This window comes from Ictalurus furcatus, chromosome 26 (assembly GCF_023375685.1).
Source record: "Ictalurus furcatus strain D&B chromosome 26, Billie_1.0, whole genome shotgun sequence".
Taxonomy (NCBI): Eukaryota; Metazoa; Chordata; class Actinopteri; order Siluriformes; family Ictaluridae; genus Ictalurus; species Ictalurus furcatus.
The window spans coordinates 16,793,039-16,808,747 of NC_071280.1; the positions used below are offsets into that span (position 1 = coordinate 16,793,039).

At 37.6% G+C, this 15,709-nt stretch overlaps 1 protein-coding gene across 1 annotated transcript in view; it reads right to left on the bottom strand.

Moving 5' to 3' along the window:
• Positions 1 to 7,731, bottom strand: part of meis1a (Meis homeobox 1 a) — a 33,577-nt gene extending 25,846 nt beyond the window's left edge. The window contains exons 1-6 of the mRNA XM_053615117.1: positions 7,244 to 7,731; positions 5,409 to 5,629; positions 2,884 to 3,022; positions 2,670 to 2,720; positions 2,474 to 2,524; positions 1,873 to 2,022 (exon numbers count right to left, since the gene is read on the bottom strand). Of these exons, the coding sequence (XP_053471092.1) occupies positions 1,873 to 2,022; positions 2,474 to 2,524; positions 2,670 to 2,720; positions 2,884 to 3,022; positions 5,409 to 5,629; positions 7,244 to 7,255 (624 nt within the window). The 5' untranslated portion in view covers positions 7,256 to 7,731. The remainder of the gene's footprint in view (positions 1 to 1,872; positions 2,023 to 2,473; positions 2,525 to 2,669; positions 2,721 to 2,883; positions 3,023 to 5,408; positions 5,630 to 7,243) is intronic.
• Between the last annotated feature and the right edge of the window lie 7,978 nt (positions 7,732 to 15,709).

Sequence of the window (15,709 nt, forward strand, 5' to 3'; positions counted from 1 at the left end):
AACCTCCGTGAAACATCAAACTCCGCACTGACCTCGGAACAGCTGCGGTGGATAAACCTTCTGTAAACAGTATACGACCCCAAGCAAAACTTCCCCTCGCACAACACCGAGTACGAGCCGAGCACAACGGCGTTCAAGCCTGCTTTCAGAAATAAACCGAGCTCAAATGTCCATGTAACCTTTAGTAATGCTTTCACAGGGGTTAAGACACTAACATTTCTGGAGCGCTTACACTTAGAATTTTCTGCGCAAGTGAGCTTGAGAGATTTTTTTTCTTTTTTTTCTTATCACTTTATGTTGCACTGAAGACGTACACAGTATACTGTCAGGGAGAGAGCTTCGGTCGAAAACAAGAATTAAGAACACGTGAATGCTGGAGAAATAGGATTTGCCAGTTGACTCTCTATAGTAAACCAATTTCCTGTCTTAAAGGTTCAAATGTTGTGTAAGTATAATCTATATCTACACGGAATACTCGGTGACATCTGATGGAGATTTGTTTGGGGCTTAGCTACTTAGAAAAATATGAACATTATTCATTCCTGCTTCTCCATTTTAAATACTTTATTACAGGTGCTATTAGTAAATGAAACAAAGAATGATTTTTAAATCTGTACCACATCATGGCTCGTCGAAATATATTAAATATATTGCAATCCACTTCACAGTAAATACACTCTTAGAAAAGGGTCCTCCAGCTGTCCTTCATGGAGAGCGCTTAAAGGTGATATGTCAAACCCTACCACGGATTATTTCCCTGTTAGAAGGGTTTCGAATAGAACTCGTCTCTTTTTGCGGGATGAGAACCATTAATTATCCAGTGAACCTTTTAAAGAACCCTTGAAGATACAATAGAATCTAGATTTTTTTTTTTTGGTCCATATCGTGCAATGTAAAAGATTCTAGTTTGTAATGTTGTTGTTGTTGTTGATTTACTATCTTAGGAAATGTCTGAAAAAGCTATTTTGTGTATTGTGAAAAATCCCACATATTGCAGGATTTCTACAGGACATGTACGATATTTAAACTGAAAGGAAAGAAGAGCTTGAACTCAACTTGGCAAACACTAACACAGAGCGAACTCGAGTTACTGGTCCTTGTTCTGTATCAGACTTTAAGACAAAAAAAAAAATACAATAAAGATTTTTTATTTATTTATTTATTTTTGTTTTTAAAAAGAAGAAGATTACATGCAGGTAGGATTTAGTAGGAAATTTAGTAGCATGTCACATGACCATTTTACTCACTGTAATAAAATCTTTCTTTCTTTCTACTCACTATAAAAGCTCAATCCATCGTCTTCACCCAGCCTGTGCATTGTGTATTTGCTCGCCTACAATATTTGTACGCGTATTTAATTTGTTTTATTTGTATCCACATCCATACAGGAATGTCTTTTATCCCCTGATATACAGTATAACCTAGTCAGGTGTTTTTGTTTGTTTGTTTGTTTTTTATTGTACATATTTGTTTGTCTGTTTTGTAAATCACTTCTATTGGCATGTCAAGCAAATTCTTTCAATTCAATCATTTGCTTATTTAATGTAGTGCAATAAATAACGTGTTACTGTACATACAGCCAAACCCTGACACAGCTTTACTGACACAGTCGGGTTTGATAGGCGCATTAGGACGTGTTTTCCAGACGCAAACACCCAGTGGTTATTTATTCCTGGTGTATAGAATAAACAAGATGACGCGCATGCGCACACACGCCGCGTATCGATAACCACCCGTAAGAAGCGAGAGTTTTAAGGTTTTATTGGCCAAACCGAATTTATTCCGCTTCATTGCGCTTCTAAATTAAATAAAGCCGAGATGAAATAAAGGCTAATCATAATACAATCCTGCAGATTAGATAAAGAGACTGACTTGATCCGCGGTGCCGCCGGAGTTTCGACTGAAATCCTCACTGTCGGATTTGGAAGATCCTTCTCTGTCATCCACCACCAGGTCCATCGGCATCTTTCCTTTCAGACAGTTGATGTACCGGTGACAGAAATTATCGCAAAGCTCGTGGACCTGCAGCGGCAAAATAAAATAAATAAATACGTTTACAAATATCACGTGATCACATGTTTGTTTGTTTGTTTGTTACACGTGGAAAACATGTGAAGGTGCATTCGGCGTGTTCCTGCCCTGACACTGTATGAAAACACGTCACACCGTGTGAGTAACAGGCTCTGGGATTAATTATTACAGAGCAATGCCCTGCATGTGTAAAATGAATAAGAGGGAAAATTAGCCTGCACGTGAGAATAAACGAATCACGTGTGTGTGTGTGTGTGTGTGTGTGTGTTTTTTTGGGGGGGGGGGGGTCATGAAAAAAATGACACGTGAAAATAAAAACACGCACTACATGTAAAATAAATGTGAAAAAAAGACGTATAAATTTGACGTATATATATATTCCTTAACAAGAACAAGAACAATAATAATAATAATAATAATAATAATAATAATAGAAACTCACCTTCTCTAATTCTAAAAGATGAAAACGCAGCACTTGTATGGCCTGCACCATCTGTGAAGTGAATCATTTTATTTTATTTTATTTTTACATTAATTAGCCTATTATTTATTTATTTATTTATTTATTTATACATTTTGACATGGATTTGTTATGCAATTTGCAGAAGAAAAAAAAAGCGCGCCAATACTTCTCCTACCAGGTTATCTAGGTCTGGACTGGGCGTGAAAAACTGCTTTTCTGCCCTTATCTGGAATGAAAAGAACATGCTTTTTAAATGATCATAAATACTTTTAATCATCCTTCATCTTAGCGCATGCGCAGTCGGGCTCAGATTTCACCGGCGTTTATTCGACCCGACTCATTAGAAGTCATTGAAGCCATGCAGAGTGTTACAGGTGGGGAAGTGGGACCTGTTTTGAAAACACGGTAATGTCCTCGTCGAAGGATGCGGAGGAGCAGACATCAGCCGCCAGGCCGCTCTCTCTCGGAGTACACGTCGCTAATTCACATTTCTCAAAAACCAGTGCAAGCAGAGGGAACAGAGGGTGTCTGCATTGAAAACAAACAAACAAACAACACAACAACCAATTCAAAACCAAACACAACACATGTTTATTTCTGTAAATAAGCTCTCTGACTAGACAATCACGCTCTTTCCTTATTTAAGGGTTTCAGGATTATCCAAAATAGCCCCGGTATAATCTTATAATAAAACAAAAATTAAAAAAAAATAATAATAAAAAGTTGATGCACTGAATCTGATTCATTCTACCATCTAGATCACTTCCATGTTCAAATATAAACATAAAAATGTAGTGCGTGGACAGTATTACTGCCCAAAGTACATCACAAGACAAGTGTGTTAGTGTTGTGTGTTTGTATTCATGGGGAAACATCTCAATCAAGTCAATTCAACGCATCACTTTTTTCCGCAGTGGACCGTGTCATTCAAACAACACAAAACAAAAAGCAAAACAGAAATGTAGCTATGAAATAGAATACAATAGTAAAACTAGCACATGTGCACATTAAACTAGCCGGTCATATATTCGAGGACAAATTGTTAAGGAGATACTCTAGTTCATTTCTCAACCAGTGTCAACAAAAGAGGTTAGAATGCCGTAAATCTGAAACAGTACGCCAAAACAAACTCACAGGTTGCCATAGTTACGATAAATGGCGTGCTAGTGTGTCGTACTATTGATAATGTCACGTTGGTAGGCGATTTGGGACACAGCCCAAACACACAAATATAACCTGGTGGGGGTGGGGGGGGGGGTCGTTTCGGCTTTTTACCGAGCAAATACACAGACTAATTTAATTAATTCGGTCTTAATTATTGTGCCTAGTCCTGAGGCTGTATCCCATTAGCCTGTTCACGAGCACATCGTTATCGACAGAGCATTGTGCTAGTCTCAGATAATTTCACAACAAGCCCATAAAATGTCAGAGAAGGGGACACGAAGGGAAAATCTGGCTCCGTATCAAATCACAAAACTCACAGAGCGGAATGAACCCCGGGTAACTATGGGTTGCCATGGTTACGCAAAATGGCGTACTGTTGTGTTAATAGCTACTTTAAACCGTTTTAACTTTAGTAGGGTTTACTTCAGTGTGTGGTTTGGAACACAGCCAGTGTTTAAGTGTTTTGCAGTATAACGGCATTTACACCTCGACGTTATAGACCATGAACAGTTTAGTGTGTGTGTGTGTGTGTGTGTGTGTGTGTGTGTGTGTGTTAATACTAGGACTATTATCATTAGGTGTAACGTTTTAAGTGTTAAAAAGTGCTCCTTGTTTTATTAAAAAAAAAACCAAGTTACTGAGCAAATAAATAAATAAAATAAAAAAACATGTCCATGCTGTTTGTTTGTTTGTTTGTTGTGTGTTTACACAGACAGAAAGATCAGCTGCTATAGCCTATAGCTGTTATAGCTGATATTATGTTGAGATAATGTGAGATGATGAGTTTATATGAACGATCATTACTATATAATTACTATTACAGATTGAATGTGTAACGTTTTAAAACTGCTCCTTGTTTTATTTTATTTTAAATACTTTTGTTGTGTGTTTTTTTTCCCTTAGCCATAGTCCCTCTGTCATTTATTTATTTTCGCTTGTTTGTTTGTTTGTTTGTTTGTTCTAAATGAATTCGCCCCCCCCCCCCTTTTATTCAACAAAAACCTAACTAGAGCCTCTGAGATCAGTCATTATGTTCCGAGCACACAATAAACACAGTTCTAAATCGCTTACAGGAAAATCACAAACATTTCACACGTGATCCTAGGTTTATCCACGTACGGCGTGTGATTGTGTAAATAACGCTCGCGGGGACGGGGTGACGTGAAGCTTTCCCAATTTCACCATGTCGTGCACACGTGAATTCAAAGTGTGGGGAAAATAAATAATACCGTGAGGGGGAGGGAGAGAAAAAAACAACACGTGCACTATATGTGAAAACAAATGAATCACGTCTGAACATGAACGAATCAAATGGAAAAAAAAAATTAAAAATTCACGTGAAAGTAAAAAAAAAAAAAAAAAAGACGCACAGCAGGGAGAAAAAATGGGTGAAACACGTTATGAACCTAATCTTTAATATATTAAAGATTAGTATAAGGATATATTGTGCGTTATATCATTATTGTATAATTAAATTTCACGCACTAGATATGTAATACAGCACTCTTGCATTTCGCATCTAAGTAGAAATTCTCTTTTCTATATTTGTGTGTGTGTGTGTGTGTGTGTGCCGTGCTATAACAGGTTCATCATCAATATTTCAGCCTACAGTAGTTCTAATATAATAAAGTAGCTCATTTTAATTCTAGTGCACATCACAGAGCAGGGAATTCCGACTCTACGGAAGCAGCCTTGTGCGCGTCGTAGGTGCCGGTTTTTATTATTAACGCCGTAAAAGGAGGACACATACCCATAAATGGCGTCTTTGTCACGTTTTAGCGCGTCGTTAACAGCCGAGCCCATGCCGGGAGCCAGCGGATAGTGGTGCGCGTGGAGCGCGGCGGCAGTGGCGCCGGGACCGGGACCCCCGTGAGCCGCGTGCACGGCGCGCGCCGCCGCATGAGGCTCGCCATACACCGCCGGGGCCGGTATCCCGAGTCCGTCCGCTCCGTAATGCACCAGATCCTCGTACTGAACACACACACACACACACACACACACACACACACACACACACACACACACACACACGCGCACACACACGCACTGAATTAATCTAAAACATTAAATGTGCAGAATGCAGTCCAATAGAAATGCGGTTTCAGCAATACACACGCACAATACGCACAAATACACCACAGATATTACCCGTTATTACTGACTATAATGAGTCATAATTAAACTAGAGATCCATATAGACTAATCACATTTTACATTCCTGTCCTAGGTCTTTCAAAATATTTTTTTCAAACACACACACAAAAAAAAATAAATAAATAAAAAAAAATCAACAACTATTTTTCAAAACAACTGCTTCAAACCCACAATCATAAAATAACGAGATTGAACTTTTCAACAAAAATAGCCTACTGTCATGTACTGAATAAATATTCATCTTTACGAATATCACGAAACATCCTGCAAGTTTATTTTATTAGTGTGTGTTTAAAGATTAACCTCAAATTAACCCCAAATCTGATCCAAATATCTACAATTTTTCCTATAATCTGATAAGTCTAATGATAATTGGGCAAACTTAATGCTGCTGGAACAGAAGTAAGAATCTCTCAGTTTGTTCAACTGTTTAAATGTTTTTTTGTTGTTTTTTTTTATAAAATAATAATAATTAAAAAAAAATCAAAACATTTAGGTTACATTAAGTGTTAAAATGTTGGGAAAATGTTAGGCAAATCAAATAAAAATTAAATAAATAAAACATTGCATGGAACCCTGAATAAAATGAAAGTAAATGTGTGTGTGTGTGTGTAGCCTTCAGTAGCTGTTTAAATCTTTAACCATGTATAGCCTACTCATGGTGTAAAGACTAATGTAAAAAAAAAAATCATAATATTATTCTTGAATTATTAATGATTGATAAATAAAAGCTACATTTTTGAGAGAGTGTTAAAATTTACTTAGCAAATTAAATGTCCTCCAGCCATAGATTCAAATTTGTACCTACGGAAATGGGCCACGTCTCAAGTCTTACACACACACACACACACACACATACACACTTTTTTTTTTAGTCTTAGATTTTTATCTTTTGTCAAGTCACTTAGCCTATAAATGAGTGTAGATTCAGAGGTGAGGTGAAATTTCATAAAGACTCTATAATGAAGTGAAACACCGGATGGAATCGGAATAAACAAGGTGACCCTAAAAATGAGTGCTACGAGATTAAAGAACATTTTGTTCCCCTATAAAGAATTTGAATTCTGTTTTTGTTTGTTTGTTTGTTTGGTGTCACAAAGTCCTGAAGAATCATTCCCCAGCACATGGGGAAATATCCACATGATGCACCTCTATTCCTACATATCTAGCTAAGTTTAAGGTCTTCAGCTCATTGTGGCACCAAATAAAAGCAAAACAAAAACACACCAAAAAAAAAATAAAAAATACGTTTAAAGAATCATCTTTTCTACCATCTTTATTTTTAAGAGTGATAACCATGAGAGTCCTCCATCACTGTTATAAATGTTATTTGTTTAATTCTGAATCTGTGTACACTTGATAATTGACTTCCATTGAACCCAAGAAGATAAAAATCACTTTTTTCCCCCCCGGTATTTTTGGTTTACGCACCCGCTGCGCCATGAGGAGGAGGAGGAGGTGGAGGAGGAGGAGGAGGAGGAAGAAGAAGAGGAGGAAGAGGAGGAGAAGGTGGTGGAGGAGGTGGCGGCGCAGCACCGAGTCCCCGCTCACACCGAGGCCGGCTTTGGGCGCTCCGAGGGCGGCTGTGCGGAACCACGGAGCCGCTCGGACTCACACCGCATCAGGGAGTCCACCGAGCTCAGGCGCTGCTCACACACACCGCCACATTGTCAATCCGCCAACAAACTCCTGCTCGCTTTTAAGTGCCAAAAGTGCCAGGTTTCCACCTTTTTTCTTTTCTTTTTTTTCCCCCTTTTCTTTTTTTTAATGCCACAAGAAGCAACAACAAACCAAAGAGTCGACGCTGAAGATGATGGTTCAAGCTGGTGCTGCGTTTATTCCAGCCGTGTTTACAAGTCGGATAAAATCCCCATGCTGCCCGCGGAAAGTCGCCTAGTCTTAATTCACTGTCGTGTCTCCGAGCTGGACAGAGAGAGAGAGAGAGAGAGAGAGAGAGAGAGAGAGAGAGAAGGAGGTATTGAGGGAGTGTTTGTCCTTAAAGGAGCCGCTATAGCACACATCAGCAACCAGCCTACAAGATACAACATTCTATCAAAGGTCTTCAGTATCATTTTACTTTACACTATGAATCACCGCTGTCTATTATCATGTTCTTATCTCATTATAATGAACTTTTTTGTTGTTGTTGTTGTTGTTGCCAAAAATAAGAGTACATTTTATCAACAGGCTGTGATATATGCCACTGGATACGCCTATATGTTGTAAATTTTACACTGAATAAAACTTAAACGTAGAAAGGTTTTAAAGTTGAATCTGCTTTGGTGTTACTGAAGGTCAAATATGTTGGCCAAATACATAGGGTATATGATACGTATACACTTGAAATCTCTTCGAAACTGAGAAAACCTTTAAAAATTCCAAGAATTTTCCATGAATTGTTTTTTTTTGTTTGTTTGGTTTTTTTTTCTTCGGGTGGATGATTTTATCCAAAGACCTTACCAGAGAGGCAGAATGCATGCCGTTGATACAGCTGCTGAAAAGTGACATACGCACCGCAAGATACGCTTCAGTTCCCAATCTCTCAGAGGAAAAGGATTACACAATGTACTCTTTAATCAGTTGAAGGTTCTTAGCCTTCTAAAAGGCTTCTACTTGGAAGAGAAAGCCTCGGATGTACACAGAACTTTTACGGGTTCCTTCAGAGGGACAAACTGAGTGTGAACACAAATAAGTCCTGTGTGTGTACATTCACTCTTTAAAAGTGCTTCCTCAGGGGCTGTTTGGATGGTTAATGGTTCTAGCTTTTTCCTCAAAGGCTTTTCGGACAAGGAAACCGTCTGTTTTAGAGTTCAAACCTGAACCATTCAAGGGTTCCGTCAGAGGAACGTACCGAAGAACTCTTTAGGGTGCTAGATTAAAGTGCAGTTTATAGGCAGAGAGAGACAGAGAGCTCATAACTGCTTCAGTAATGCTCTGTTTCAGTTCAGTGCTCTGTGAACAAGGCAGAGGTTCCAGGATCCTGGAAGACCTTAGGGAGCTCTTGAAGGTTATCTCACCGCCATGATCTTTAAAATTGTCGACAGAAACGTTGTTGCAGAGGTTCTTGAAAAACAAATGGTTCCTAGCATTATCTTCATTTCAGTAAGAATGAACACTAGGAGAATGAGTTCATGCAGGGCTTAAATTAGAACCCATTTTGGGAAGCTGTAAGATTAGATTAGATTAGATTTAGATTAGATTTATTGCCATTCGCACAACGTGCAAAGCAGTACGGGGACATTGGAATGCTTGTGCGTGACTCATAATAACACAATAACCACAACATTATCAAAAAAAAACAAAAAAAAAACAAAAAAACGATATAGACATATTAATTTAATTTAACAAATAACAAATTTCAAATAAATTATTATATAAAAACTCTATCTGGCATAGCCGGTGAGATAATTAAAAATACAACCAGTTCATAGACCGCTGAGTGTATGAATGAAGTGTCCCTGCTATGAGTAAGATGGGAAGTCAAATAGTTCCCTCCAGTCTCAATATATTTTACAATCAGTCTGACAGTCGCTGGAGGGAGAAAAAAAAGCATTTATAATGATAAGAATATAAGAAACTTTAACTGTTCAAACAATCTAGAAGGAACTTTTTTTTGTCTTACAAGTGGAACTCTTAACAGTGCCTTCAGGAACCCTGTGGCAGGAATATTCAAAAACGTGAATTGTTCCTGAAATAACACTCATTTAAATAATTCCTTGTGGAACCTTCATTTTTTTTATAGCATCTGCTGAGGAACAAACAAACAAACAAACAGACAAACAAACAAAATGTATGCCTTCCTTTAGGAATAAATCATTTAAAATTTCATTTATATTATTTATTACTAGATATCTACGCTCGGGATAAAAGGTCAAAGCTAGAACCCTTATCGGTTCTCTGGTTGTCCCTCCAGAAGAACTTCTCAAGTTTGCATGTAAAACCTTACAACTGCACGTTTGTCTATCAGAAAGTGTTCCAGATAGAACCGTTTTAGGAAGCTCAGGAACCATTACCTGTCTAAAGAACCTTTAAAGAAACCTCAAAGTGTGTAGAAAAGCTTCTTTAAATGAATCCCAGACTCATGGCCAAGTCACGTTCCTCTCGAAAGTCCCCTCCGCAGATCTCAGACTACTTTTCTATTAAAACCATCAAACAGAACAATGTGTAAATTAATCATTTAACTTCACATGTAAATATTTCTAATCCAGAAGAACAAACAGTTTAAATCAAACTCCAGACTTCATGCCTCTGACTTCGTGGCCTGTTATTTTTCTGGTCTGGATGAATAAGGACTATAAAACACTCAGAGTAAAACCGTTCAGATTGTTTGTTATCATATCTTTCCCAGGGTCTGGCCAGAAAAGTCCACTCATGTCCATCCTCGAGCCTGTCTAATAGAAACTGACCATGAATTGAATAAGTTCTGGTCCGTTTAAATACGCATGTTTCTGTTAAGTTTGATGTCTTCTGCTTAACCACAAAGCAGACATTGTTTTCACTTTTGTTAATCGCTTCATTGCTGCTCAGGTTACATGATAAAACACTTGGGGGTGTGACGTTCTGGGAAAATAATCAGCGATGGCGTGGTGTGATGTCGCCCAACATAAAGTGCAGTTCCTGTTAGCAACCAAGCGTTGATTATTTCCCAATTACAGCATATCCCGAAGTGTTTATTTCCCTCTTATACCACGGGAACTTACGAACGATTACGATTTTTCATTTATTAATGATCGACACGCCATGCTTTTTAAACTAACCATCGTTACATTTAATACATTTAATGCTGTGGAACATCTGTGAGACAATATCGTTTATTACAGCAGCTATAAACATTGTTCTCCTGGCAAAACCATGCAGCTTTTCATTTTGCACCTCAATCGTGTCCTGAAATCTTTCCTGTGGTAAATAAAACAAACCATACTGACTTTTACGTAGCGCTGACACTGGAGACTCCTTTCATAAATGTTAAATAAACACCTCCTTATGGGAAAACTTCGCCATATCAACGATGACACGTTTTTCTTTGTTAATGAACAACATGGTTCTTAATGCATTTAATTAATTAGCCTTTGTTTTTGTCATGAGTCCACCGTAATTAGTCCCTGTGAACTAGCTGTTACTATGGAAACCATAATGTATTATAAGCGCATTAATATAAAGCTGTAATTTGAATTACAGTCGGAACTACTGTCCGCTTCACCTCGGGTCGTATCACGCTACCCTGTCATGGATTATTTTCCTATTACAACATGCCCCTGTCGAGTTTTATTCCTTACTTCATAAAGACCACAATCTATGTTGCAAAGAATTACTCGGACTTAAGTTTTTTATTATTTATTTTTTTTTTTTTTACTTTAAAACAAACAGAAATCATACATGTGCATCGTTTATATTCAATGCACATGGCGCCTCCTGCTGGACTAAACAAATATCGCAACGTTTACTTCTAAATAGAAAGAATATTAGTAAGCAACTGGTCTTCTTGTGGTATATGAAAAAAAGAATTACGGAATAAAAACAGAGAAAAAAAAACAACTAAAACTTATTTTGAAAACAGAATCTCTTCAAATAACGTCTGTAAACTGTACCAAAAAAAATTACAAAACTGAAATTGCTTTAGAAAGGCTATAAGTTCAAGGTACACATATTTGATATTAAATTACTCAACATAAAGCAAACATTAACAACACATTACTGGAACAAAAATATCATTTAAAAATTCTATCAGTCAAACCACAATGCAATAATTATTCAGCACGGTATGAGACACACAGATAGTATAAAAGTATTTAAGATGATGTAGAAGTAAGGTGTATGTATGCATGCACAGATATTTGCCCAAAAAAAAAAGTGTGTGGTTTTATTAATTTTTTCCAGAGCTTACTTACTTACTCACCTGGGTTATTATTAACTTTTCACTTAGCTTCCCTAGTCAGCTTGTTACGATTATTTTAGAGGTGCCGTTTGTAATATTTAAAACTGTGTTTAGACATGTAAATTATGCAAAACACTTTATAATTATATTTATAAGCGACTGTGAAAAAGAAGCACTCTGTTATTGGTTCTACAAAAATACCTGACGTGTTGAACTAAAGAACTCTTCAAGGGTGCTAGATTTACACTTTTTCGAAAGGTGTACATTTACTTCTCTTGGGGGGTTTTTCCCATATTTTTTTTGACCCAGAAATTACGTTCTAACGATTCTTGATTTCTGCTGCGACATGCAGATGGTAGGATTAGAATTTGGCGTTATGAATCCATGGACCTGCCTTGTGCCAACAGCATTGTTTAAATGCATGTCTGAGCATTATGTGCATCCCTTTATGGCCACAACTGACTCATCTTATAATGGCTACTTCCTGCATGATAATGCACCATGACTCAAGCCACAAGTCGTTCCACACTGGTTCCATGGGCAAGAATCTCAAAGGAATGTTTCCAACAACGTGCGAAATTCATGTTATGAAGAACTGAAGCTTTTCTAAGAGAGTACGAGCAAAGTATTAGTATGATGTTTCTAATAAAGTGGCCACGGAGCATATATATATATATATATATATATATATATATATATATATATATATATATATATATATATATATAACTTGCAGACGGCTGCACCGCTTATAATAAAGCCCAAAACAACCACAACACATCTGCCTATGAATGTGCTTATGATATTATTTGCTTACTGTGAAATCTCCTTGTTTGAACTTGTTTCAAGGTTTCATAATTGCACAAACGTTTAAAAAGCTGTAATTGCTTGGAGCAATTGAGTTCATAATGAGAGGGTACAGATGTCTTTTTGATTCTGTTATGTAGCTATATGCAAATTAAAAACATGTGACTTCACATGAACTGTTATTAAAAACATGCCGCATTATCTCTGACTAAGATTTAGCTTATTAACTAGGCTAGCTGTGTAGCGTTTAATCAATGTCATCATGGTGTGTTTGGGCCGAGAGAGAACACGACTCTCTTTTCTCATGGGCTTGTTAAAGCAAAATTCCATCCTGAAACCCATTCGGTATGTTTATGTTGAAGTATTTGTGGTGTGTTCAGTGATTACTGTGCTATCTTGTTGGTTGGTGTTGAATATTTATTATTCATGTGAGAAGATGTGCCGCTCAGATGGCTGATGCTGTAGTTATTGCTAATCGTAGTTACAATGGCTTCAATAGGAGGAAAATTGTGAGAGATCTCAAGCACAAGTGATAACAGTTAACAGGTTTTCCTCGCTTTTCCAGCGACGCTTGGCGTCATACTAATGAGAAAATCCAGTGTAGAAGTAGTGGAAGAAGACGTTCGTGCAAACATTGGACTCAAAGTCCCAGAACGGGACTAAAGGACTAAAGCGCTGCTGCATCGCTCTGTTTAGGTAGATGTACAGCGATGGCTAAATCCTACTGCACCCGCAGGTAGTCGGACAGCATTGTGGGTAATGTAGGGAACTGTTCACCAACAGCTCACAGTTTCGATACTAAATCAATCTGGGACTCCATTTAGAATCACGTGTTAATTATAAAGATTAATATAGAACTTGTTCATTGTGGTGTTCAACTTGTTCAAGCCCTTCATGAGGTTAGCAAGAAGTATTTCTGCAACATGACCGCTAGGTGGGAGAAGATGACAGGGTTTGATGTCACCTGAAGCCCTTCTGATTGCTCACTTCCTTAATCTAGAGTAGCGCATGGATGACGTCATTTTGTATCGGAACCCGGAAGTTAGCATCACACTGGTTCCCTCGACACAAACCCAATAGGATTTTCCCATAAACTTTTGGATTATGGCAACAACTAAAAAAGCTCTGTTATAAACAAAGGTTTACAATACTAACACGTTTTGTTCATCAAGATAAATTTTCACAAACGAACACAACTTATATGAAGTTTAAGTCTAAATATAATCGCCAGAAATAAAACGCTAACCGTACGCTATAAACGAACTACACCACGGTCGCTTGACTTCAGCGTCACCATCAACAAGCTTCCGACAACTTTTCCAAACTTGATTTAAAAACATTTTTCCAAAATACGGATTTACTCTGTGGATGAATCTTCATCCACATTTTTGGGGGGGGAATTGTGCACAGCAAACCTGAACCAGTTTATCTGCTATGTTTTTAACGCTGTTTGGAGTGATGACGTTTAATGTCCGCGACAACATCTGTAGTCCCATTTAGCAACTTGTTAGCAACCGCATTTTTCAATACACGTAAAAGCTTTTTAAAAAAATCACGAGTGGGGTATTACTGGTGTATTTTATGTCGTAGAATAAAACGTGAAAATATTTTGAGATTGTGTTCACCACAGACCTTTTAACCAAAGACCATCAAAACCCATTAAAAAAACAAAACATTTCCACCTGGAGGATGGAACCGGAAGAGCTAAAATGCTAACTCCATTCCGGGTTTTTGTATTAGAAAATGACGTCATCCCAGCGCAACTCTATTTCATCTTTGAAAAAACATCTAGGCCTAATTCATGGTTTCTTCTTATAATAATATGTGTAATGACAAGGATGTGTGTGTGTGTGTGTGTGTGTGTGTGTGTGTGTGTAATGTACATATATGCAGCTGTAAAAAATATATATATTTAAAAAAAGAAAATTAAAAGTGTAAATATTAAACACTTGCATTAAAATGTAATGTAAACTGGTTCTGGGATTGTTAGTAAGTCATTTCCACTGCTGGACATGTCAAACTAATAGCAGTCTTTTTTCTCTTACGCTAATATCGAAATTTCTGGTCGTAAATGAAAAACAGATTAGTTATAAACACATCCCTTTTTCCAAGATGTTTTCTTCTTTATGTTTGTGCTGGAGCTACAAGGCTAATGTAGATAACAAGTAATGCTAGCCTACCTCAGCCAATATATCTTACATAAATACTTAACAAATCTTCACAAACTGTACTGCCAACAAAACGTCAAATAAATGTTTGTTTGTTTTTTCTAAAACAACTATGATATTCTGTATTTAACTGATATTAAACGGGAATGATATTGTAATCCACGTCACTTCCAGATTTCCTCTACAAGTTCTCCTTGAAACTTTGGGAGGTTGGGCCTGTAGAAAAAGTACATTATGCTAAGAAAAAAGTGCCAGTGTTCAGCTACAGTGAAGTTCTGTGGATATTTATAGATTACTGTGAGTCACACTGTGGTCTAATCCACCTCAACACGTCTGTACGATATCAATGAAGGAACTGGATGTGGTTTGGGGCAGATATTTACATAAAAGGTTTGTTATGAGATACACTTCCATTAAAATCAGGGATGTCCTATAAGGGGTATACATTTAAACTGAGTGATAAGACTGATTAGCCATTATGCTAAGTCACACCTAACAATGTAAATTTACAGAATCTGAAATGAATTTAATGATAATGAGTCTTTATTGGTCACATATACTGTATGGCATAGTGAAATTGTTTTCTTCGCATACCCCAGCATGTCAGGAAGCTGGGGTCAGATCGCAGGGTCAGCCATGATACGGCACCCCTGGAGTAGAGAGGGTTAAGGGCCTTGCTCAAGGGCCCAACAGTGGCAGCTTGGCAGTGCTGGGGGGCCTGAACCCCCGATCTTCCGATCAGTAATCCAGAGCCTTAACCGCTAAGCCACCACTGCCCCAAATTTAGAAATGTTATTCATGTGTGGGCCTGAATTTGTACCAACAAAAGGTCATTTGGGCCTTAACTGTTTTTAACAGGAGGTACTATATGGTAAAACTATGTGGACACCTGACCATCAGACCCATATGTGGTCTTTCCTCAAACTGTTGGTATAAAATACGAAGCACACAATTGTATAGAATGTCTCTGTATGCTGTAGCTTTACAATTTCCCTTCACTAAGAGGCCCGAACCTGTTCCAGCATGACAGCTGTTCCCTGTGCACAA